Source organism: Hyperolius riggenbachi, chromosome 12, assembly GCF_040937935.1.
Source record: "Hyperolius riggenbachi isolate aHypRig1 chromosome 12, aHypRig1.pri, whole genome shotgun sequence".
Classification (NCBI taxonomy): domain Eukaryota; kingdom Metazoa; phylum Chordata; class Amphibia; order Anura; family Hyperoliidae; genus Hyperolius; species Hyperolius riggenbachi.
This window is the reverse complement of record NC_090657.1, coordinates 136,763,959-136,788,212: the sequence shown is the minus strand read 5'-3', so window position 1 is coordinate 136,788,212 and position 24,254 is coordinate 136,763,959. Positions and strand designations below refer to the sequence as shown.

Below are 24,254 nucleotides of genomic sequence, written 5' to 3'. Positions count from 1 at the left end.
TTCTTGGTCACCTCCCTAAGGCCTTTCTCCTCTGATCGCTCAGTTGTGCAGTTATAGGAAAAGTCTTGAAACCATATGCAATTCACTTTTTCTCCTGTGTTTTCTCATGGAGATAATTTTCCATCTTCAATTTAAATTGACTTTTTAGCACTTTGGAATGGAAACAAAAAATACCAAGAAGTAGGTGAAAAAGTACTTTAAAAGTATTTTTTGTTTGGTGGGTGTTTAAATGGCATTTTACTGACAATTTTGAAAATATCACCTAGGAGAAAATTTTGTAGAAAAAGTTGCCAAAAGTTAAAACCCTGGTGGTTTTAAACTTCTTCCACTTCCGGATGATGGAGGCCACTGTGCTTATTGGGACCTTCAAAGCAGCAGAACTTTTTCGGTAACCTTCCCCACATTTGTACCTTGAGACAATCCTGTCTCGGAGGTCTACAAACAATTAATTTGACCTTATGCTTGTTTTGTGCTCTGACATGAACTGTCAACTGTGGGAACCTATATAGAGAGGTGTGTGCCTTTCCAAATCACGTCCAGTTAACTGAATTTACCACAGGTGGACTCCATTTACACTGCAGAAACATCTCAAGGATAATCAGGAGAAGCAGGATGCACCTTGGCTCAATTTGAGCTTCATGGCAAAGGCTGTGAAGCTCAAAATTGAGCTTCACAGCTTCAACATTATATACATGTGTTTTCTCTTTTTGTTTTAATTCGCAAGAATCTCAAGTAAACTTTGTTCATGTTTTCATGGTGCTGTGTGTCGAATTCTGAGGAAAAAAATAATTTAATCAATTTTGAATTTTAGCAGCTGCAGCTAAAGCTAACAAAATTTTGGGATGCATTAAAAGGGAAATAAAAACTCAAGATGCTAGCATAATATTGCCCGTTTAACTCTCTAGTAAGGCCACATCTGGAATATGGAATTCAGTTCTGGGCACCACATTACAAAAAAGATATTGCAGTTTTAGAGCAGGTGCAGAGACGAGCAACAAAATTGATACGTGGGATGGAAGGTCTCACTTACCAAGAAAGGTTAGATAAACTGGGTTTATTTAGTCTAGAGAAAAGACGCCTTAGAGGGGATCTAATTAACATGTATAAATACATCAGAGGGCAATATAATAGCTTGGCGGATGAGCTTTTTGTCCCTAGGCCTTCTCAAAGGACTAGAGGACGTGATCTGCACATGGAGGAAAAACGTTTTAGCCATTTATTTAGGAAAGGGTTCTTTACAGTAAGAGTAATTAAGATGTGGAATGCATTGCCACAGGAAGTCGTTGTGGCAAACTCTATACCTGCATTTAAAGGGGGCTTAGATGCTTTCCTTGCGTTGAAAGACATCCATGGCTACAATTACTAGGTAATGCCTAATGATGTTGATCCAGGGATTTTATCTGATTGCCATCTGGAGTCGGGAAGGAATTTTTCCCTTTTGGGGCTAATTGGACCATGCCTTGTAAGGGTTTTTTTCGCCTTCCTCTGGATCAACAGGGATATGTGAGGGAGCAGGCTGGTGTTGTACTTTATACTGGTTGAACTCGATGGCCGTATGTCTTTTTTCAACCAAAATATCTATGTAACTATGTATTAAGGCTGTAGCATAAAAAAAAAATGTGGAAAAAGTGATGTGTTGTGAGTACTTTCTGGATGCACCGTATAGAAAAATCAAAGGGAACCTGAAGCATGAGGTATATGGAGGCTGGCATATTTAGTTTTAAACAACACTAGTTACCTGGCCATCCTGCTGGTTTGCTTGGATGCAGTAGTGTGTGAATCATACACCTGAAACAAGCATACAGCTAATCTTGTCAGATTTTGATCAGCATGCTTGTTCAGGGTCTATGGCTAAAAGTATTAGAGGCAGAGGACTGTAGGGGTGCCAGGCAACTGATATTGTTTAAAAAGGAAAAAAAAATATGTCAGCCTCCGTATCACCTCTCACTTTGGGTTCCCTTTAAGGGGTGCTTCCAACTATGGGAGCAGCATATGTTATATTTCATCTTGTTAAGAAATGACTATGTGATTGGATGTGGACAATATAAGCTCTTACACATGTGCAAAAATGAACATCCAAAATATTTAATTTTGTAGGATTGCCTTTTGCTGTACATACACTCAACTCAGCTGTCTAGTGAGCAGTGTGTCCCTCAATATGAGAGAGGGAAGGATGGAGGGATGGGAAGGAGGACAGCTAAGAGTGGAAAAATCAATACCAATTGGGCCTTGGTATCAGGCATGGTTTTCGAATATTGCCCATTGGCAGACACCTGTACATACCTCAAAAATTTCCAAAACCGTCATAAATGATTGAGCAACCTGAGTTGCAATCCTGTTGGGCTTAAGATGCATGTGCCAATTCATGGCTCAGACTCCCAGTGCTCAGCCTATAGAGTACAGCAAGCTATCGCGTGGCCTTGTGCTACAATGCCAAGGAAGACGACTGCAGAGCAGTTATCAGAGGAAAAACTGAGCAAAGTGGCTTTGCTATATTAAAGAGACACTGAAGCAAAAAAAAAAAAAAAATATGATATAATGGATTGGTTGTGTAGTACGGATAATTACTAGAAGATTAGTAGCAAAGAAAATATTCTCATATTTTTATTTTCAGTTAGTGTTTTTTTTATAACATTGCATCATTCTCTAATATTTGCAGTTTACACACTAAGCATTCTAAATGTTTTTATAGAGCAGTCTTGTGAACTATTGACCCATGCTCTGGCAGAGAAAAAGAAAATACATGTACAAACACTTGAGATAACAAGCATCAGAAGACAGAACTCTCTGCGACTTTAAAAGTCGTGGAGCTCAATGGCTATTTTGCATAGATAACAACTGGAGTTTCTTAACTCTTCCTCTACTGGAAACAATATTAGACATATGTCTCTGCTCCTAATGTTTTATTTTTTAGCTGTACTGCACATGCAAATCATCATGATTTTTTTTAGCTTCAGTGTCTCTTTAATGGGAACCTAAACTGAGAGGGATATGGATGTTTCCTTTTAAACAATACCAGTTCCCTGGCACTCCTGCTGATCTCTATAGCTACAGTAGTTGCTGAATCACACACCTGAAACAAGGATGCAGCTAATCCAGTCTGACTTCAGTCAGTGCACCTGATCTGCATGCTTGTTCAGGGGCTGTGGCTAAAAGTATTAGAGACACAGGATCAGCAGGAGAGTCAGGCAACTGGTATTATTTTAAAAGGAAAAATCCATATCCTTCTCAGTTTAGGTTCACTTTAAAGAGAGAGAAACAAAACCTCATCAATGACTTTCAGAGGAAAAAGACTGAAAACAGTTGACCTAGGGGGAATCAGAGAACAAAGTTAATGCTTTTGATGACGATGCTTTTTAACTTGTCATGCTCTAATCTTGCAGTTGCATTTGTGCTCATCTTACAATGTGCTCTTATATATATTTTCTTAGAATCTGTCTCCTTGGCAACCGGACTTTGTCCAAAAAAGAATTCGATGTGTGCGCAAAGTTTATTGACAACGGCAACGAGACAGTCACAAGCAAGCTGTGGGCTCTTTTCTGCTCGTCGCCGCTCCTCAACGCCACCTGCGATCTCTACTTTGCTCAAAATAATGTAACGGAGATTCAGGGCATCCCAGGAGTAGCCAGCGGACTCATCCGAGGTGAAAAACAATAGAGTTTGGTGATGTTTTCACAGAACAATGGCAAATCATTTGGGTTAAAGCTGGGAAATGTAGCGCGGAGAAAAATACCATGAGGAAAACAAAACTATTATTTTTCACAGCTTTACTTTCAACTTTTTTTTGTTTTTGTTTTTTGCTGCACTTTTTTTTTAGCCTTTTAAGGGCCATAGGCTTACACCCCCCCCCCCCCCCCCCCCTAGTGACTAGGCTATTTTTTTACAATTCAGTGCTCTGTCTGCAGCTTTAATAGCTTGCTGCAGAGCCATACAACGGAGCACACCAACCAAACCCCCCTCCCCTTTCTGCCCACCAACAGAGCTTTCTGTTGGTGGGCTCTGATTGTTGCTGCAGGCTTTTTTATTATTATTAATGTATTAGTTTTTTTTAATAAAGTTGCTTATTTAAAAAAAAAATTCCCTCTCCCCAATGGCCAATCACAGCGAAGGGATCGTGTTTGGAGCCTCTCCAGGGGACAGCCGAGTGACACGGCTGTCCCCAGTACAGCGCTGCATTAGATCGCAGTTCTGTACAATGTAAATAGACGGCGATTTCGCCATCTAAGAGTCTGCTAGCGGCGTTCACCGCTGGTAGACTGATGACGGAGCAGAGCTCCGTCACTCAAGCGGGTATGCGTGCGCAATCCCCTGCAAAACCGCCCAACGCTGATTGGTGTCAAGTCCTGGGGAGCAAACTTGCGACTGCCAATTGACGTTAGGCGGTCGAAAGGTGGTTAAATACATACAGTGGGTTGCAAAAGTATTCGGCCCCCTTGAAGTTTTCCACATTTTGTCATATTACTGCCACAAACATGAATCAATTTTATTGGAATTCCACATGAAAGACCAACACAAAGTGGTGTACATGTGAGAAGGGGAACGAAAATTATGCATGATTCCAAGCATTTTTTACAAATAAATAACTGCAAAGTGGTGTGTGCATAATTATTCGGCCCCCTTTGATCTGAGTGCAGTCAGTTGCCTATAGACATTGCCTGATGAGTGCTAATGACTAAATAGAGTGCACCTGTGTGTAATCTAATGTCAGTACAAATACAGCTGCTCTGTGAGGGCCTCAGAGGTTGTCTAAAAGAATATTGGGAGCAACAACACCGTAAGGTCCAAAGAACACACAAGACAGGTCCAAGACAGGTCAGGGATCAAGTTATTGAGAAATTTAAATTAGGCTTAGGCTACAAAAAGATTTCCAAAGCCTTGAACATCCCAAGGAGCACTGTTCAAGCGATCATTCAGAAATGGAAGGAGTATGGCACAACTGTAAACCTACCAAGACAAGGCTATCCACCTAAACTCACAGGCCGAACAAGGAGAGCGCTGATCAGAAATGTAGTCAAGAAGCCCATGGTGACTCTGGACGAGCTGCAGAGATCTACAACTCAGGTGGGAGACTCTGTCCATAGGACAACAATTAGTTATGCACTGTGCAAAGTTGGCCTTTATGGAAGAGTGGCAAGAAGAAAGACATTGTTAACAGAAAGCATAAGAAGTCCCGTTTGCAGTTTGCCACAAGCCATGTGGGGGACACAGCAACCATGTGGAAGAAGGTGCTCTGGTCAGATGAGACCAAAATGGAACTTTTTGGCCAAAATGCAAAACGCTATGTGTGGTGGAAAACTAACACTGCACATCACTCAGAACACACCATCCCCACTGTCAAATATCGTGGTGGCAGCATCATGCTTGGGGGTTGCATCTCTTCAGCAGGGACAGGGGAAGCTGGTCAGAGTTGATGGGAAGATGGTTGGAGCCAAATACAGGCCAATCTTGGAAGAAAACCTCTTGGAGACTGCTAAAGACTTGAGACTGGGGCGGAGGTTCACCTTCCAGCAGGACAATGACCCTAAACATAAAGCCAGGGTAACAATGGAATGGTTTAAAACAAAACATATCTATGTGTTAGAATGGCCCAGTCAAAGTCCAGATCTAAATCCAATCGAGAATCTGTGGCAAGATCTGAAAACTGCTGTTCACAAACACTGTCCATCTAATCTGACTGAGCTGGAGCTGTTTTGCAAAGAAGAATGGGCAAGGATTTCAGTCTCTAGATGTGCAAAGCTGGTAGAGACATACCCTAAAAGACTGGCAGCTGTAATTGCAGCAAAAGGTGATTCTACAAAGTATTGACTCAGGGGGCCGAATAATTGCGCACACCCCACTTTGCAGTTATTTGTAAAAAATGTTTGGAATGATGTATGATTTTCGATCCACTTCTCACATGTACGCCACTTTGTATTGGTCTTTCATGTGCAATTCCAATAAAATTGATGCATGTTTGTGGCAGTAATGTGACTCATTTGTTTCCCCCGAGTTATCCTACAAGCAGTGTTTTTACATCTCATCAGTAAAACGGCAAGAAAAAGTTTGCAAAATGATTGGTTTCATTTCATCCTAAGTTTGCCCTCTCAATTGTTATTCAGTCATTTTTCACTTGCCAATGCTGAAAACTGAAGGTATACTATAAATAATTAATGGAACTTTCCTCACCTTGTTATATAAAAAGCTTGTCAGTCAGCTATCCAATTACTTCTTGTTCTGTTCAAATGAGAGGTCTAAGCATAAAAATGCTATAATTCATAAACCATTCAGCAAACTCAGATAAGACCCTTAAAGGGACTCCGAGCACCTCTCATGGGTATGCCTAGAGACTCCGGCCAGTACTGCAAAGTACTTAAAGGGATACTGTAGGGGGGTCAGGGGAAAATGAGTTGAACTTACCCGGGACTTCTAACGGTCCCCCGCAGACATCCTGTGTTGGCACAGCCGCTCATCGATGCTCCGGCCCCGCCTCCGGTTCACTTCTGGAATTTCTGACTTTAAAGTCAGAAAACCACTGCGCCTGCGTTGCCGTGTCCTCGATCCCGCTGATGTCATCAAGAGCGCACAGCGCAGGCCCAGTATGGTCTGTGTCTGCGCAGTACACTCCTGGTGACATCAGCGGGATCGAGGACACGGCAACGCAGGCGCAGTGGTTTTCTGACTTTAAAGTCAGAAATTCCAGAAGTGAACCGGAGGCGGGGCCGGAGCATTGGGGAGTGGCTACGCCAACACAGGATGTCTGCGGGGGACCATTAGAAGCCCCGGGTAAGTTCAGCTCATTTTCCCCCGACCCCCCTACAGTATCCCTTTAAAGAAAGTACCTTTCTGTAGCTTGTGCTCTCCTCTTTCATTTGATACCTGAATTGCCATTCTACACCTAATAGTTTTTGTTCGATTTCAATTTAAAAATTGCGGCTGCCATCTTGGCTGTGTTATAACTTCCAGGTCAACAGGGGACAAGGTGTCTTCTCTGTTAGAGAAGTGCATCACTGAATGAAGCAGGAAGAGGAAGTGACATGCATGACCATTGCAAGAGGCTCCTCCAGAGGGGTTATAGCAAAACTTTGGTGGAAGTCGTCTAGCTTAAAGGCATACTCATGAGAGGTGCTCGGAGTCCTTTTAAAGTGAATGTGAGCCGAAGCTCGGGTTCCAAACAAGAACTTACCCTGTAGAGAGGGAAGCTTCAGGATCCTATTGAGGCTTCTCTTCCTTGTCCCCTGTTGCAGAACACGGCCCCACTCCACATCAGGGCCACGCAGCTCCACTTCCTTCTTCATTTGCGTGCTGTAGCCGCTGGAGCCCGCCTGCTCATGCGCAGTAGCACGGACCCCGCAGGTCCGGCTCACTACGCATTTGTGGGCGAGCTCAGTCGGCTATTGTGTGGCCATGAATAAGGAAGAGGAGCTGGGCTCAGCGATGGGGGACATTAGCAGAGATCGGGAAGCCACAATAGGATCCTGAGGCTTCCCTCTCTTTAGGTAAGTATCTGATTTTGTGTAGCCGAGCTGCGGCTCAGCCAGGTACACTTTAACTTAATATCATCCACTGCGCGCTGCCGTATCTGTAAAATAATCTGACATAGCGTAACCTGCTTACTCAATATAAAACTACACCCACAGCAAAAGTGTCAAAAGGTGAGACTGTGCCCGTGCAAATTACTCCCTCCACCTCTGAAAACAGAGCAGCTCACCAGATGATGACCACCAATATACAGGTGGAGTTCAAGCTCAGCATGTGGTACTCAGAGGCACATCAGTAATCCACATCCATGGTGTCATAAAAAAAGGCCTTTATTCCTCAATAAAAAACACATAAAAACTTCATTGCGTAACATCCAATGCTCATATAAAACACACTGCGCCTCTCGCGCCCTCTATGAACTTACAAGCTCCAAGATACAGATAAGCATATCACAACAGCAGGGCTGTCCGGCGTACCACTCTATTACTGCTGGGTTCGTTCGCGGCGTCCCGCTCGTTCCCCCGCAATCAGCGGCTCGTCCGGACTACCGTGTAGTGCGTCAGGCGTACTGGCTCCGCCCTACGCGTTTCGTCACAAGACTCATCAGGGGCTAGCGTTGCCAGTACGCCAGCCGCACTTAAACCTCCCCATACGTGACGTCAATGTCAGCTAACCCACACGCGCACCGACGTGACGCTGCGCTCCAACTCCACGCCGCGCATCGCACTCCCCTCAAGATATCCCGCCCACAGTACTGCCCATGTGATGCGCCTTTACAATACGTGGTAACACATATTCGCCCTATCTATATTAATACAGGACCCACTCCTGGGCTAACTAGTGTATTCCCAGCTGATCCCGCCCTAATCCCCGTATTGAACAGCATTATATTCTATTGTGGTTGGCGCAGCATTTTCTACCACCACTACAGGTACACTTTAAGTTGAAGGTGGCAGGCTGTAGTTTCAGCTCATATTCTTATATAACTTTTTTTATTTAAAATAATCATAGCTTTATCAATACCCAAATATTTATGGATATTGCCTGTATGAACATGACTGTTTATGGGGGAAGGAGAGCGTGAAAAGTTTAGACATTTAACCCACTATTTTTACTCTTCAGAAAACGTGTGGTCGCATTATTCGGCAAAGGGTTTGATTGTGGAGAAAACTGGACTCCACTCTGTTCCCAACTCGGACCCTATTGACTTGGACCAGCATTATGTATTTAGTGACATGACAACATATTTCACACTTCTTGTAGGAATCTACTTTCCCTCCGTGACAGGTAATTGCTGTTTTGCTTTTTAGGTAAAGTTGTTTAGACTATTATTCTAATGTGTAGATCTTCACTGAAAAACATTTTAATGTTTTCAGAGTATACAAAATATGGGGATTTTTTTCAAGGTCTGTAAGAGCTCTATAGGAAATCTAAAAGCTATTATCTGCAGTCTGCAAATGCAATAAAATACAATACAAAAAGAAATGGCTAAAAAATTCTAAGAAGGAATTCATTATTCTCTAGAGCAGGGTTACCTGCAGAGGATGAAGGACACCTGTGCAGGCATCAGTCTTTTGGGACAAATGTTGTTATGTCTGTATGAGGCCAAAAGTAGTCCAGAATGATCTAACACTGGACTCTTGACTTTGGTCATTACGGAGCTATGGCTGGGTGTCATTTAGTGTGTTTACAGAGCTTTCATTTTATTTGAACTGTGTTTCTCAAAATTCCTGTTCAGAGTATTTCAATCGAAGGACAAAAGGAACTTTAGTGAAAATAATGTAATACATGAAATGTATTTATTTATATTTTTACAATATTTTTATAAATCATATAGTCCGTGTTGGTCCATTGCAAAATCTTTACTAACCCCAGTTTACTTTCTGAAATTTATCACAGGTCTTTTTTTTTTTAGTCCTGTCAGTTGATCTTTGCGGAATGTTTGTTTATTGCAAGTCCCAAAGCCAGTAAAAAATATACCTAGTCTCTCAGAATGCTTGAATTCTTTGAAGGGGTGGGGGGGGGATATGCCACATATTTAAACAGCTTAGGATAAACATCACTGGGAGGGTGGTGTAACATACCAATATACAGCAATACATAGATTTAACTAATTATTTTGGTAAAGTTTTAAAGCATTTGAAAAAGTTTCAAGTTGAAACTCTTTTCAAATAATGTAAAAGTTTATTAGAATGCAAACAAACAAGGAGCATAAACTTGTGTTGGAAACACAATGAGGCTTTGTTAAAGCAAATGTGAAAGTACTTAAAAAATGTGAGGCCTTTTGAGATCCACAGCCTTTTCCTTTCCATCTGTGAAAATCTAACCTTATTTTTTCACGTAGCTTCAGTTTTACTTTAATAAGAATTTGTTAAAACAGGAAAAAAATAGATTGTATACATCAAAAGAACAATTTTTAACTTGATCAGAACAGATCCAATTATAAAAATCCATCAGACGGATCGACAAACCAGCTATATTGACTCAAAGGTTGGATTCACAGTGGTCCGTTGCATAACGCACGCATTATAATGAGGGTGAACTGTAATGACGACTGGCCATAGACATTAATACAAAGCCTGCATACCTTGAGTTAGAATAACGGCTTTCGTTACAATGCAGTACTGTGATCAGGTCATCTACCGTGAGCAACGGTTCATTCTGTTTTTATACATCTCCATCTGATTTATTTGATCAAAATACAAAATTGTACATAAAAATTGGGCACCTTCAGATACATTATCTTACCAAGCTGCTGTGCATACTGCTGACATCACTAGCAAGATGGCAGTACCAACGCACACACACACAAATAAAATGAAATTAAATAAAATAGTGTGAAAATGCAGGTAGTGTTGCAGTGTTGGAAGTACGCATTTAGGGCACTTTATTTAATTCTGTGGGTCAGTTCTGACACTGAAAACAATGCAGTCTTTGTACCGGATATTATTTTATAAAAAGTTCTCTTTTAAAAACCTCTCCATTTGACCATTGATTTTTGGGTGAACTACATTCTCCATGACTTGATGAAAAGGTGAGATTTTTTGCTGTTTGTACCCCATATCTCAGCAGTTGGTAAATCAGCAAGGCAGAGTGATTGATGTGATGTAAAAGCTCTCCCTCTAGTGGCAGTTTTACAAACATGTATATTTAATTTAAAATAAAAATAAAAACACAGCTGAGTTTATACAGCACATGTGAGTTTGAATAGTAACTCTAAAAAGCCTAAATTAAGACACAGTCTTATATTCATTTAAAAAAACCATTGTTTTATGCTATACTTTAAAAAGAAAGTATTGTAAAAGAAAAAAAGGGAGACAGATACCTGCTGCGAACGTTATAAGACACCTGAAGTGAGAGAAATATAAAGGCTGCCATATTTATTTCCTTTTGAGCAATGCAAATAGCCTGGCTGTCCTGCTGATTCCCTGCCACCAATAATTGTAGCCCTTGACCAGGAAAACAAACATGCTGGATAGATGATTGACTGAAGTTTGACTGGATTTGCTGCATGCTTGTTTCAGGTGTGTGATTCAGACCCTTCTGATACCAGAAAGAACAGCAGGACAGACAACTGGTAATGTTACTATGGCATACATATGGCAGCCTCCATATCCCTTTCACTTCAGGTGTGTTTAATCAGGGCTGTGAAGATGGTAAAAAATCTGCCAACTCCTCAGTTGATAATTCCACAGGCTCCAGCTTCTCTAATTTGCATATAACAATCTTGTTGATTGGAAGTATAACATAAAAGGCATCACTGCCACAGCTTAGGGATTTTAAAACTATATTAAAGTGAACCTCCAGGCTAAAAATCTACTCAGCAACACTGAAAAGGCTTGGTGTTTCTTTAACCAACAGTTTCACAGCATCAGAACTTTGTTTTTCTTACCCAAGCCTCACTTTTAGCTGCACAGAAGCTAAGCTTCACCCCATCAAAGAAATTTGCCCGGGCATTTTTCCCTTGATGCTGGGCAAAGCATGATGGCATTTCTGATGATGTTGTTCTCCTTCTGCTGTTTTGGCGCAACTTTGTTGTTTTTTTTTTTTTTTGACCACTCCCTCCTCCTCCAATCACTACAGTCCATGGGCATCCATGGTCTTGCCTTGGCCTGGATCTCCTCCTACCTATCCAATCGCTCCTTCATCACTTCCTTCAATGGCTCCTCCTCAACCCCTGCCCCCCTCTCAGTTGGGGTCCCCCAGGGCTCTGTTCTAGGCCCCCTTCTTTTCTCCATATACACTTCTTCAATTGGCAAGCTTATCTCCTCCCTGGGCTTCAATTACCACCTTTATGCAGATGACACTCATATTTACCTTCATACCCCCGATCTCTCATCCACCACCATAAACAAGGTCTCCTCGTGTCTCTCAGCAATTTCCTCCTGGATGTCAGCTAGGTTCCTAAAGCTTAACCTAGACAAAACTGAGCTCCTGATCTTTCCACCCCATGCTGCTGCACCCATCCCAGATTTCCACCTCACAATCGACAACACAACCATTGTCCCTACCTACCAGGCCCGCTGTCTGGGTGTCACCTTGGACTCTGACCTCTACTTTATCCCACACATCCAAAACATCCTCTCCTTTAACCCCGGACACGACCAAACTGCTCATCCATGCCCTCATCATCTCCCGCCTTGATTACTGTAATTCCCTCCTTTCTGGCCTCCCCCTGAAACGCACTGCCCCCCTTCAATCAGTGATGAACGCGGCTGCAAGACTCATCCATTCTTCGCACCGCTCTGCATCCACATCTCCCCTTTGTGAATCCCTGCACTGGCTCCCTATCCGTTTCAGGATAAGTTTCAAGATTCTATGCCTGGCGTATAAATCTGTGCACAAAACCTGCCCTACCTACATCTCGGAGCTTGTTCACAAGTATACACCAGGTCGCCCCCTCCGTTCCTCCAACGACCTTCGCCTCACCACCCCACACATTTCACACTCCCATGCCCGCCTGCAGGATTTCTCAAGAGCTGCCCCCACCCTCTGGAATGCCCTTCCACCACCCATCAGACTTGCTCCCTCTTTCAACACATTCAAGCAAGCCCTCAAAACCCACCTCTTTATGATGGCCTACCCACCTCCTACCACACAGTAACTCTCTAAGGAATATTTAACAGCCCCCCCCCCCCCTAGTGTTTCCACCCCTCCCTTTAGATTGTAAGCCTCTGGCAGGGTCCTCCACTCCCTAGTGTAATCTACAGGATCATGTGCTCCTGTCCTATGACAGCCTGTACTTGTATTACTGGGCCTACCTAACCAGCCCATATTGCATGATCATGTATTTTGTACAATTTGTATGTATAACTTTGTTCTATGTGTATAACCCTATGTATGTCATCCTTGTATCATTGTATATATTTATTGTCCAGCGCTGCGTAATATGTTGGCGCTTTATAAATACAACAAATAATAATAATAATAATAATAACTTGAGATTTGAAGCCTAGCGCACGCAGATGGGAAGGGTGATCAGGACACAGGACAGTTGGAACTGTGTCTCATGCTCCCTTCACCTCCATTCAACCAAAAAGATGACAGCCCCATGAAAAAGATGGCTGCCCCCATGAAATCACAAACATTAGCCTGTTCTTTCAAAACAGGGTGGGTAAGATATTATATTACATATTTTAATTAACATAACTAATGTAACTTAAAAATAGGCCTTAAAGCTGCAGTGGCCTATTTTACAAAAATGGCCCGGTCTTTGGGGACGTAAAACCTGTGGCCCTGAAGTGGTTAATGTGAATTCCCTGGCTGTCCTGCTGATCCTCTGCCTCAAATACTTATAGCTATAGACCCTGATCAGATCAGATATCTGACTGAAGTTTGACGAAATTTGCTGCATTTCAGGTGGGTGATACAGATATTACTGATGCCTGAAAGATGAGCAGGACACCAGGCAACTAGAAGTGTTTAAAAAGGAAGTAAATAGGGCAGTCTCCATATTCCACAAACTTCAGGTGTCGTTTAAACTAATCCCTTTTTAATGCTCTATTTCCACACATAAGCTATGTGTAAGCAATTAAAAATGTGGTTAAAGGAATACTATCGATTGAAACAACTTTTTTTTTCAATACTCTATATTAGTGTACACATTACCACTAGTACTCCATATGATCTGCACCATCCAAAATGTGTCTTTATTTATAGCTCTTTAAAACATGGTACAAAAGTATAAAAAGTCCATCAGTGGGTCTGTGCAAAGTGATATCACTTTGTACAGACCCACTGATGGACTTTTTATACTTTTGTACCATGTTTTAAAGAGCTATAAATAAAGACACATTTTGGATGGGTGCGGATCATATGGAGTACTTTGCGGTTTACCTGTGACTCCAGGGGCGATTACAGCACATCCTGACTTTTACCATTGGTGCAGTGGCATTTACAATTACACATTACCACTAGTGGTAGGGGCACTTTATTTATTCACCCAGGTCTCTCTCCTGCTATCCCTGCTTAAAAATTCATTTCTCACACAGCTCACAAATATATTTCACCGTGTCACTCACAGCATGCAGGGGACATGAGGAGAAATAGGCTGATCTGAGGTGGTAACCGGTAACTAAATGAGCTGTAATATTGCTGGAATATAACTAGCTATAATGCTGGGCATACACGGGTCGACCCTGCGACTCAATTAGCCGGCGGATCGACTCCCGCCACTTCCCCGCGGGTGGCCGGATCGATTCCCGCTCGTCCCCGCGGGTGCTCCTTATCTTCCACTCGATTCCCCGCTATTGTCCGCCCGCGGGGATCGAGCGGGGAATCTATCCGGCGGGTCATCGGACCTGTCGGATATTATCAATCGAGCCATCAGCGGCTCTATTGATAAGTGAAAAACGAATAGTGAATGCCCAGCATAACATTAGTCTGTGTTTACACTCAGACTGGTTGCCTGGCTGCCTGCTTATGACGATGATTTACTCCAGGCTGCATCCACTTTACAAGCTGCTGAGAGGGGCAGACCACTGTTTACAATTAGCATTATTAGTATCTTTATCAGTCAAGAGAAGCACAGATAATAAACACACATTGCTCGAATCTTTAACCCTTACCACCATATCAATAAGATTCTTTCAGCAAGGTGATAATTAAACCATAAACTGAGGAGTTGATAGCAACTCCCCTGTGCAGAGACATCCCTCTGGGAGCCGTCAGTATTTAGATACATTTTGTATCCAAAACTGACGGAGGATTTTACAGCTGAGAGGAACAGCTGTGTGAGGAATAAAATTGCTCCTAGTACTTGTCCTAATGTGTGCTACAACATACAGCATTTAAAAATAAATGCATAGATCGATAGTATTCCTTTAAATAGCTTCATTTAGAACGGGGGTGTCAAACTTGAATATAAAATGGGCTGGAATTAAACACCTAGATGAAGTTGCTGGCCAAACTCATTGGCCTTGATTCATAAAGCATTACTGCATGTGGTAATGCTGAAAACAGCTGACTTTACCGAACACTTAGCCAAATGTCAATTCATAAAAGCTGTTAGTGCATGAAAAGATGACATTCCCGAGCAGTGAGGTAAATTATCGCCTTGTGCGGTGAACACCTCCAGCACATGTCAGTAAATGTCAATTCATAAAGATTAGAGCAGGCAGTATTGGGATGGAGAATACCGCATGCTTTGAAAAGGTAATAAGGGTGCGGATAAGAGCAAAGTTAATGGAGACAGATCTCCAAGGCAGCAGAGGTGAGAACAGAACAAACAAGGCTTCCTAGAATACCTCAGGCTGTGTTTTTTAACCTCTTGGGTACCTGTTTTCATATGTTTTTTTACATCAGAAAGCCTGCATGTGTAACATTTCTTGAAATTCTTTAAGCTGTGGCAATTAAATAGATTGTTTAGAAAGACTAATAGACATATTCAGCGCAGATTCAGGGCAAACAGAAGCAGTATAACAAAACAATGCATATCTAAAGGGAAGTTGGGGATGCCTCTTGTATTGTAACGCTGTCTCTGCACAGAGAAAATTTATCAACTCAGGCAACTTATCATGTTACTGCCAGCGTAGTTCGGGAAATCCCTGAACTTCTTTTGCAACTGTAAACATTTTTATGAATTAGCACACTAAAGTCTAAAATACCAAATGCGGTATTTTCCCGACAAGATGTTTTTCCAGCACAGCCTTTTATGAATTGACCCCAAAGTCTAGTGGCCACACCCCATCCTTAAAAAAATTCCCTGATGTCTAATGGCCCTCCTCCCTCCCATATACATTTCCCTGATGTCTAGTGTTTTCCCCCTCCTTGCTCTATATGGCTTCCTTGGTAATCAAGGGCTTCACATTCAATATAGCATTCTTCGTAGACTAGAGTGGGCCAAACATAAAGCAAAGTGGAGAAACCACTTGCAAATTATGTGACGCTTGTGGCCACAAAACCCTTAGAAGCACCCCTGACTGACAGCAACTGAAATAGTGAAAAAAGGCCCCAAGGCTTTCAGCTTCCTCAAAGACAAGTCTGACAAGATGTTGTCAGAACTGATGCGATCATTGTAAGAAGAAATGGTGAGTTTCGTGGGGGGTGTATGTAATATTCATTTACAGGTACATTATGTGTTTATTTTAAATAATTTTACTCGGTTCAGGTTAACTTTAAGAAGAGCATTTAAGTCTTAGCGCAAAATAAGCTTAGCGAGAAAATAGTCTACAGTTTCCCTGTAAAGAGACTTTCAGTGTAGTAGGTTGATGTAATTGATGACTCCCTTTCTCCCATGGGTACCTGTGTATTCCAGCTTATCAAGGAGATACAATCTTCATTCTCCTCTTTATTGCACTCAGCAGCTTGTGTCTTCCATCGATCCCACCTGCCTCGCGTTTGATTAGGAGAGGAGTATCAGTAGGAGGATGTAATTTGAGCATGAGAATATTCTGGCTGACAATATTTTTTAATCACTTTTCACAGTTTGAGTTAATTGAGCTTTAATGAGAACCCATGTTATCACTTCTGCCGAGTGATTTAATAAGCAAATTCTTTGAAAGCAGGCACCTAGAAACAGCAGTTACAGGAAGGGTAGGCTCGGGCAGACACAGCAGAGTTTCTTCACAATGCCTGTAAGCTAATTAAAATGTGGAAGGGAAGAAGACAAGCCAGACTCTTAACGAAGAACAGAAATTGTTTCCCACCTCTGGCTAAATAAAGGCTTAGGCTACGGGTGAAAAAACGGTGAAAGTGTGAGGCAAGGTGTGAGTGAACAATACAGAACGTTCTTTATTTTATGTGTGGTCTCAAATCTCTCGGAAATCCAGTCCTTACATGGTCTTCAGTGCTGCAGTGAACTTCGGTCACAGGAATGGGACAGCATTGCAAAATCCATTATTATTAGAAAATATTTTCATTGGGTCTTGAAATTTTCCCCCTTCAAAAAGCTGTACAAGCGCACTTCCCTTTCCTGCCTTGCTGATTTCTGCTTCTATAGCAACTGAACCAAACTAAGGGCTCAAACCCACTAGAAGCCTTTCTAAGCGCTAGTGGATTTGAAAAAGCTCTTGCTAATGCAAGCCTATGGGGGATTTTTATAAAATCACACCCCTCTAGCAGTGGAATCACACCCATAGCACTACATTAGCAAGAGCTTTTCAAATCACAAAGCGCTCAGAAAAGCGCTCCTAATGGGTTTCAGACCTAAGGCTAGTTTATATTGCTTAGTATAACGTACATGTTACACAATCAAATGCAACATTTGCAATAGCATGCCATGTCAAATAAGCAACTGACCATTGTGCACCTTCATTGACTAAAATTGAGTGCATCAGTGGTTGATTCTAGCAAGGCACAGCATGTTCTGCATTGTAACAGAACTTGTTGCATTGCAGCTGATGAGGTGTGAATTGTTTGACTTCGAACCGCACAGAGTTACATTGCACAAAACAGTGCCCATTATCCCATAGGGGCCATATGCAATTCACTTTTTCACCTGAATTTTCTCCTAGGGGATATTTTCACAACTTGTAAATAAAATGCCTTTTACACCCCCAGCAAGCAAATAAATACTCAAAATAATTTTGACAGTACTTTTTGGTTTGGCTTTTTCCATTGCAAAGTGCTAAAAAAGTTACCATAATTTACATTGAAATTATCTCCTGGGAGAAAACTCAGGAGAAAAAGTGAATTGCTTATGGCCCAATTTGTTTTTATTACCATGAATTTACATAGCATCAATATCTTCCGCAAAGTGAAAACATAGCCATGTCACTAACTGTCCCTCAGAGGAGGTCACAATCTAATCCCTATCATTGGGATCCTTTGGGTGACAGACCAGGGCCTATGCTCAAGGGGGGGGGGGGGGGGGGGGGTATGACGCAAGATGAAGCAGTAGAGAGTGGGAGGGGGAAGGATAGAGAACAATGGAGTTGGTCAGGGCTAGGGCGAGATGATCTGGCAGTCTGGATCTCTCGCCGACACCTTGGATGGGCTGGCTGGATTGGGGGCCGCCATATACATGCTAGACGTTTCTCAGCTGAGGTATGTTAGGGAAAGTGAAGTACCTGGGTAAAACCCACGGAAACACACAAACTCAAAGCAGTTAGTATCCTGGCCCTACTATTCACTACATCACCATAAATTCAATTTGTAAAGTAGACGCACTTCGCTGATCAACAAGTGGGTCCCAGGCCTAACACCCCACCCCATAATATACCTTCCCCCAGAAAATTGTTATGTTGAGTTCAGTTACCAGAGATGGGCTTTAGAGAAGTGGTAACATTCACACAAACTGTTTCTGTTTGATCCTCAGACAAGTCAGATGAAATACATGAATTTGTTGAAGTAGCTCTACCCAGCTTTTTTTTTCTTTGGTTTATATTTAGATCTAATAAGATTTAAAATGTCTGAAGCAATGGATGCTCAAGCTGACATGTTATACAGATGGACAGCAGTGACAGTTGAACAAGCATAGCATGGAGGAAGAGTGCAATTAAGACAGGATAGGCATCTGTCTCTGACCAAAGTATGCTAAGTACAGTACCACAGTAGCTATCAAGAAGTTTCATCACAGATTCCACGGCACATTTTCAGCACAGACCGTTTGAAATATTACACTGTTACGTTACTTCTTATGGGACTTTTGAAACCAGGCTTTTTTTAGCTAAAGAACTGCGAAAGAACTGACGTGTGAGATTTCAAACGCTATGTTACACATTTTTGCCTAGCTGCTCCCAGCGTTATACATATGTTGTCTTAACTTAAGTTAGGCCTCTTGCCCGGAGGGTTACCTCATCGTGGTGGAATAATCTAGTATATACTTTGCATGCAAACTATAGTGGAAGCTAAAGTTCCTCCATAGTATAATATATGTAGCATTTGTTTGGACGCAGAGCATGCATTCTGAGTTTAGTAGAGGTGGTGCGCGCCTGAGTGATTAACCAGTCAATTGCAGCATGTTTTTAAGGATGCGCAACCCCTCCGCCTCGTTTTTGCATAAGTTAAATGTTGATGTCTAAATTCTGCCTGCTTACAAAAGCTATTAGTAAAATGTTACATGTTTGGCTACATTTACTCTGACTCATTGTGGTGAGTTGGATTCGTCAATATAATTGCATAGCAAAGGCAATGCAATTATATTGTAATGTTATGTTCGCATCCGCAGGTTAGCATTGCACTATGATGGAATCCATTGGAGTAACTTAAAGGGGAACTTAAAGAGAACCTGAGGTGGTTTCCAATAATCCTAAGAGCCTACAGAGGCTGGGTCTGCATATAATCCCCAGCCTCTGTTGCTATACTGATCTCCCCTAAGCCCCCCCCCCCCTTCCCGTTCTCTGCTATGCCCCTTAAAATCACCCAACCATGCTAGTGACGCGCAGAGTGTCGCAGCCGGCTGTTTACCTTTGCTAGTGTCAGTCTTGCCGCTCCCCTGTTTCCTCCATAGCGCCGCTCCCCACCCGCATTTCTCCCCGCTGATTGGAGGGAAGAGATGCAGGCGGGGAGCGGCGACATAGAGGAGGCGGGGGAGCGGCGAGACAGCCAGATGCGACATGCTGCGTGTCGCTAGCACGGTTGAGTGATTTATGGGGGACAGCAGAGCGCAGGGGGGGATCAGTAGAGCAACAGAGGCTGGGAATTATATGTAGACCCAGCCTCTGTGTGCTCTTAGGATTATAAGAAACCACCTCTGATTCTCTTTCAGCCTAAATAAACATACTGTCATTAAGTTACATTAGTTATGTTAATTAAAATAGATAGGTAGTTTAATCTCTTACCTACCCTGTTTTAAAAGAACAGGCAAATGTTTGTAATGTCATGGGGCAGGCATCTTTTTCATGGGGATAGCAATTTTTTTGGTTGAAAGGAGGTGACAGGGAGCATGAGACACAGATCCAACTGTCCTGTGTCCTGATCACCCCTCCCAGCTGCACACACTAGGATTCAAAATTAAAAAAACAAATTGCGCAAAAACAGCAGGAGAACAACAACATCAGAAATCTCATCATGCTTTGCACAGCATCAGGGGAAAATGCCCTGGCAGTTTTCTTCTATGCAGCTAAAAATGAGGCTTGGGTAAGAAAAACAAAGTTCTGATGCTGTGAAACTGTTAAAGAAACACCAAGTCTTTTCAGTGCTGTTGAGTAGCCATATGCAAATAACTTTTTCTTCTGAATTATCCCCTAGGAGATAATTTTCATCTTCTCTTTAAAATAAAATAACTTTTCAGCATTTTACAATTGAAAAAAGTACTCAAAAGTTGCTGGAAAAGTACTGTTAAAATTATTTTGAGTATTTTCTTGCTTGCCTGTGGTTTAAAAGGCATTTTATGACAAGTTGTAAACATATCACCTAGGAGAAAACTCAGGAGAAATAGTGAATTGAATATAGACTGCTATGCGGTACAGGACAACATGTGAATTTACAGTTGCAAAGTGAAGTCTTTGTGTGAAGTGTATTCCCCACTGTATATGAAACGTCACATGCATAATGTGCAACTTGACTTTTCCCCTCCAATGGTGTCCTGTGTTGTACATGGTACGCAATGCCCCAGTGTAAAACTAGGGTTAGTTTCAGCGCGCTGTCAGTTTAAGACTCTACACAGAACTGCCTGAGCAGCAGGTGGCTCAGCAGTTTTTGCGCTCTTAATGGTCTGATTATTGGGCTTTACCACTAATAACACAATTAATAAGCTAGTACTGTAAAATGTTTAGTCAACTAACAGAGATCACTTTGTGTATATTGTTTAAGCATTGCGTTATCTATATAGCTCTGACTTATTTTTTTTCCCTCACTACAGGTATCATGGCTGGTTCTAACAGGTCTGGAGATCTCCGTGATGCCCAAAAGTCCATTCCTGTAGGAACCATTATGGCTATTGCCACCACTTCTTTTGTGTGTATCCTTTAACCACTTAACTACTGAGGGGTTTTTCCCCTTATGTATCAGAGTAATTTTCACATTTCAGCGCTCTTCCCATTCATTTGCTAATAACTTTATCACTACTTATCACAACTAAACAATCTATCTCTTGTTTTTTTTGCTACTAATTAGGCTTTCTTTGGTTGGTACATTTTGCTAAGAATTATATTCTAAATGCATTTTAGCAACGGAAATAATAAGAAAAAATGTTGAAAAAATTATTTTTTCTCATTTTTTTTTTAGCTATTATAGTTTTAAAATAAAATGTGCTGTGGGGATAATAAACCCCAAACATTTTATTTGCCCATTTGTCCCGGTTATTACATTTAAATGTTGTCCCTAGTACAATGTATGGCGACAATATTTTATTTGGAAATAAAGGTGTCACTAATTACAAGCCCTTATTTGCAAAAATAACAGTAAAATACATAATAAAAAGTTGAGTCCCTAATGTAACTATGTATTTTTTTTTAGATGTCACTTTTTATACAAGCGTTTTATTTTGGTAACTGTGAGGGGAGGTAAGGGGTTAATTTATGAGGTATTTTATGTATTTTTATTAAATGTAATGTATGCAGGGTGTATTTTTACTATTTGGGCACTAGATGTTCCCCCACTTTATCTTCCTGTGCGTACTGTTAGTATGCTAACAGGAAGCAATGAGAGTATGTATTAGTTTCAGTTTACTCAATGACCACCGGCATCTCGTTGATGCTGGGGATCATTAATCACAGGCACTTAGATCAGTAAATGGGAACAAAGAGTTGTGGTCAATGGATCATACTCAAAATGGGTGACTTATTTCTCAGCATCAACATGGGTTTACTAAAGACAGGTCCTGTTTGACTAACATGCTCAGCTTTTATGAGGTAGTGAACACTAATGTGGATATTGGGAACGCTGTAGATGTGATATACTTGGACTTTGCAAAGGCCTTCGACACTGTTCCACACAAAAGTCTGGTGCAAAAGTTGAGGATGCAAGGACTGGGGAAGAGTCTGTGTGCATGGATAGGGAACTGTCAATGGACAGAAAACAAAGAGTTGTGGTCAATGGATCGTACTCAAAATGGGAGACTGTTAGCAGTGGGGTCCCACAGGGGTCTGTACTGGGTTCAGTGCTCTTCAATTTATTTATTAATGACCTAGTAGATGCAGTAGAAAGCAATGTTGCTATTTTTGCAGATGATACAAAAATTGTGCAGAATCATCAACTCTCAGGAAGATAGTGACATATTGCAAAAGGATCTGGATATGATGGCTATGTGGGCACATAAATGGCAGATGAAATTCAATGTTGAAAAATGTAAAGTCATGCATTTTGGTCGTACCAATGGTCTAGCACCATACAAAATAAATGGAATACAGTTGGGTACATCAAACTTGGAGAAGGACTTAGGAGTACTTATTGACAACAAGTTAAATAATCGTATTCAATGCCAAGCCGCTGTAGCTAAGGTTAATAAAATTTTGGGATGCATTAAAATAAAAATAAAAACTTGTGATGCTAGCATAATATTGCCCCTGTTTAACTCTCTAGTAGGGCCACATCTGGAATAGAGATGTAGCGAACTGTTCGCCAGCGAACGGTTCCAGGCGAACTTTGGGGGTTCGTTTTGCGGAAGTTCGATTCGCCCCATAATGCTGTATTGAGCAAAACTTTGATCCTCTACATCACAGTCAGCAGTCACATTATTGCCAAACACACTGCTCTCACTGCTGGAGTTCCTCCAAGCAAGGTCCTTATGCCATTTCACTCACTTGTCTGCCTTCACTAATTACTTAAGGGACAGCTGCTTCCCTCCACCCTCCCCCCCTTACCTATATACTTTTAGCCACAGCCCCTGAACAAGCATGCAGATCAGGTGCTCTGACTGAAGTCAGACTGGATTAGCTGCATGCTTGTTTCAGGGTGTGATTCAGCCACTTTTGCAGTCACAGAGATCAGCTGGACTGCCAGGCAACTGGTATTGTTTACAGGAAACATCCATATCACTCTCAGTTAAGGTTCCCTTTAAGCAACCTAATGTTTCTATTGCATTGAGCATAAATAGTAAATGCTAGGCCAGCTTCAGTTAGTACTGTTGTGGTACAGCGGTTAGGGTGACTTGCCCACCACACAGTGAGATCTGGGTTCGATTCCCAGCCATGGTATGTAAACTGGTTTTTGAAATAGTATAATTCCCTGGCAGATGAGACCCTCCTCCCTCCTGGAAAAGGGAATAGGTAGAAGGGGTGGAGGGTGGGCCTCCAGGTATTAGAGCCTTTAAAACATGTTTTCTATCATTTTTGCAGCCGGTAGAATTTTTTCAAATTTTCAAAGTTCGCCTCCCCATTGAAGTCTATTGCGGTTCGCAAACTTTTTCGCGAACCGAACCTTTCGCGGAGGTTCGCGAACCGAAAATCGAAGGTTCGCGACATCTCTAATCTAGAATATGCAATTCAGTTCTGGGCACCACATTACAGGAGAGATATTGCAGTTTTAGAGCAGGTGCAGAGACGAGCAACAAAATTGATACGTGGGATGGAAGGTCTCACTTACCAAGAAAGGTTAGATAAACTGGGTTTATTTAGTCTAGAGAAAAGACGCCTTAGAGGGGATCTAATTAACATGTATAAATACATCAGAGGGCAATTTAAAAGCTTGGCGGATGAGCTTTTTGTCCCTAGTCCTTCTCAAAGGACTAGAGGACATGATGGAGGAAAAACATTTAAGCCATTTATTTAGGAAAGGGTTCTTTACAGTAAGAGTGATTAAGATGTGGAATGCATTGCCACAGGAAGTAGTTATGGCAAATTCTATACCTGCATTTAAAGAGGGCTTAGATGCTTTCCTTGCGTTGAAAGACATCCATGGCTATAATTACTAGGAATGCCCAATGATGTTGATCCAGGGATTTTATCTGATTGCCATCTGGAGTCGGGAAGGAATATTTTTCCTTTTGAGGCTAATTGGACCATGCCTTGTGAGGGTTTTTGGCCTTCCTCTGGATCAACAGGGATATGTGAGGGAGCAGGCTGGTGTTGTACTTTGTTCTCTGGTTGAACTCGATGGATGTATGTTTTTTTTCAACCCAAAAATCTATGTAACTATGAACTGTGTTCCCGTTCACTGATCTGTGTACGAACGGGCATCAGTGAGAACATGCGCACAAGGCGGGCGATCATGGTGGTCGTATATCTACTCCCCTGGGCAGGAACTAAAGTCCTACGGGACATAAATATACTTCCGCAAGTGGCATAACTGGTTAAATAACTAATTACAGTGCTTTGCAGCATGGCATGGTTAAAGTTCTGCACTTTGATCCATAATGTGCTGCCATAGTCCTTCAGTACTATATTTACTAAAGGGGTCCACCAATGTATCCCATAGCAATGTGTAGCACAACAATTTGCAAGTGTGAATTTGTCTTTAAAGTTAGCTCCCACTAT

At 41.8% G+C, this 24,254-nt stretch overlaps 1 protein-coding gene across 4 annotated transcripts in view; it reads left to right on the top strand.

Moving 5' to 3' along the window:
- SLC12A5 (solute carrier family 12 member 5) overlaps positions 1-24,254 on the top strand; it is a 223,109-nt gene that overhangs the window by 122,123 nt on the left and 76,732 nt on the right. For all 4 annotated transcript variants that reach the window (XM_068263355.1, XM_068263356.1, XM_068263354.1 and 1 more), the window contains exons 8-10: positions 3,432-3,643; positions 8,581-8,745; positions 20,702-20,800. In XM_068263355.1, coding sequence (XP_068119456.1) covers positions 3,432-3,643; positions 8,581-8,745; positions 20,702-20,800 — 476 coding nt within the window. The remainder of the gene's footprint in view (positions 1-3,431; positions 3,644-8,580; positions 8,746-20,701; positions 20,801-24,254) is intronic.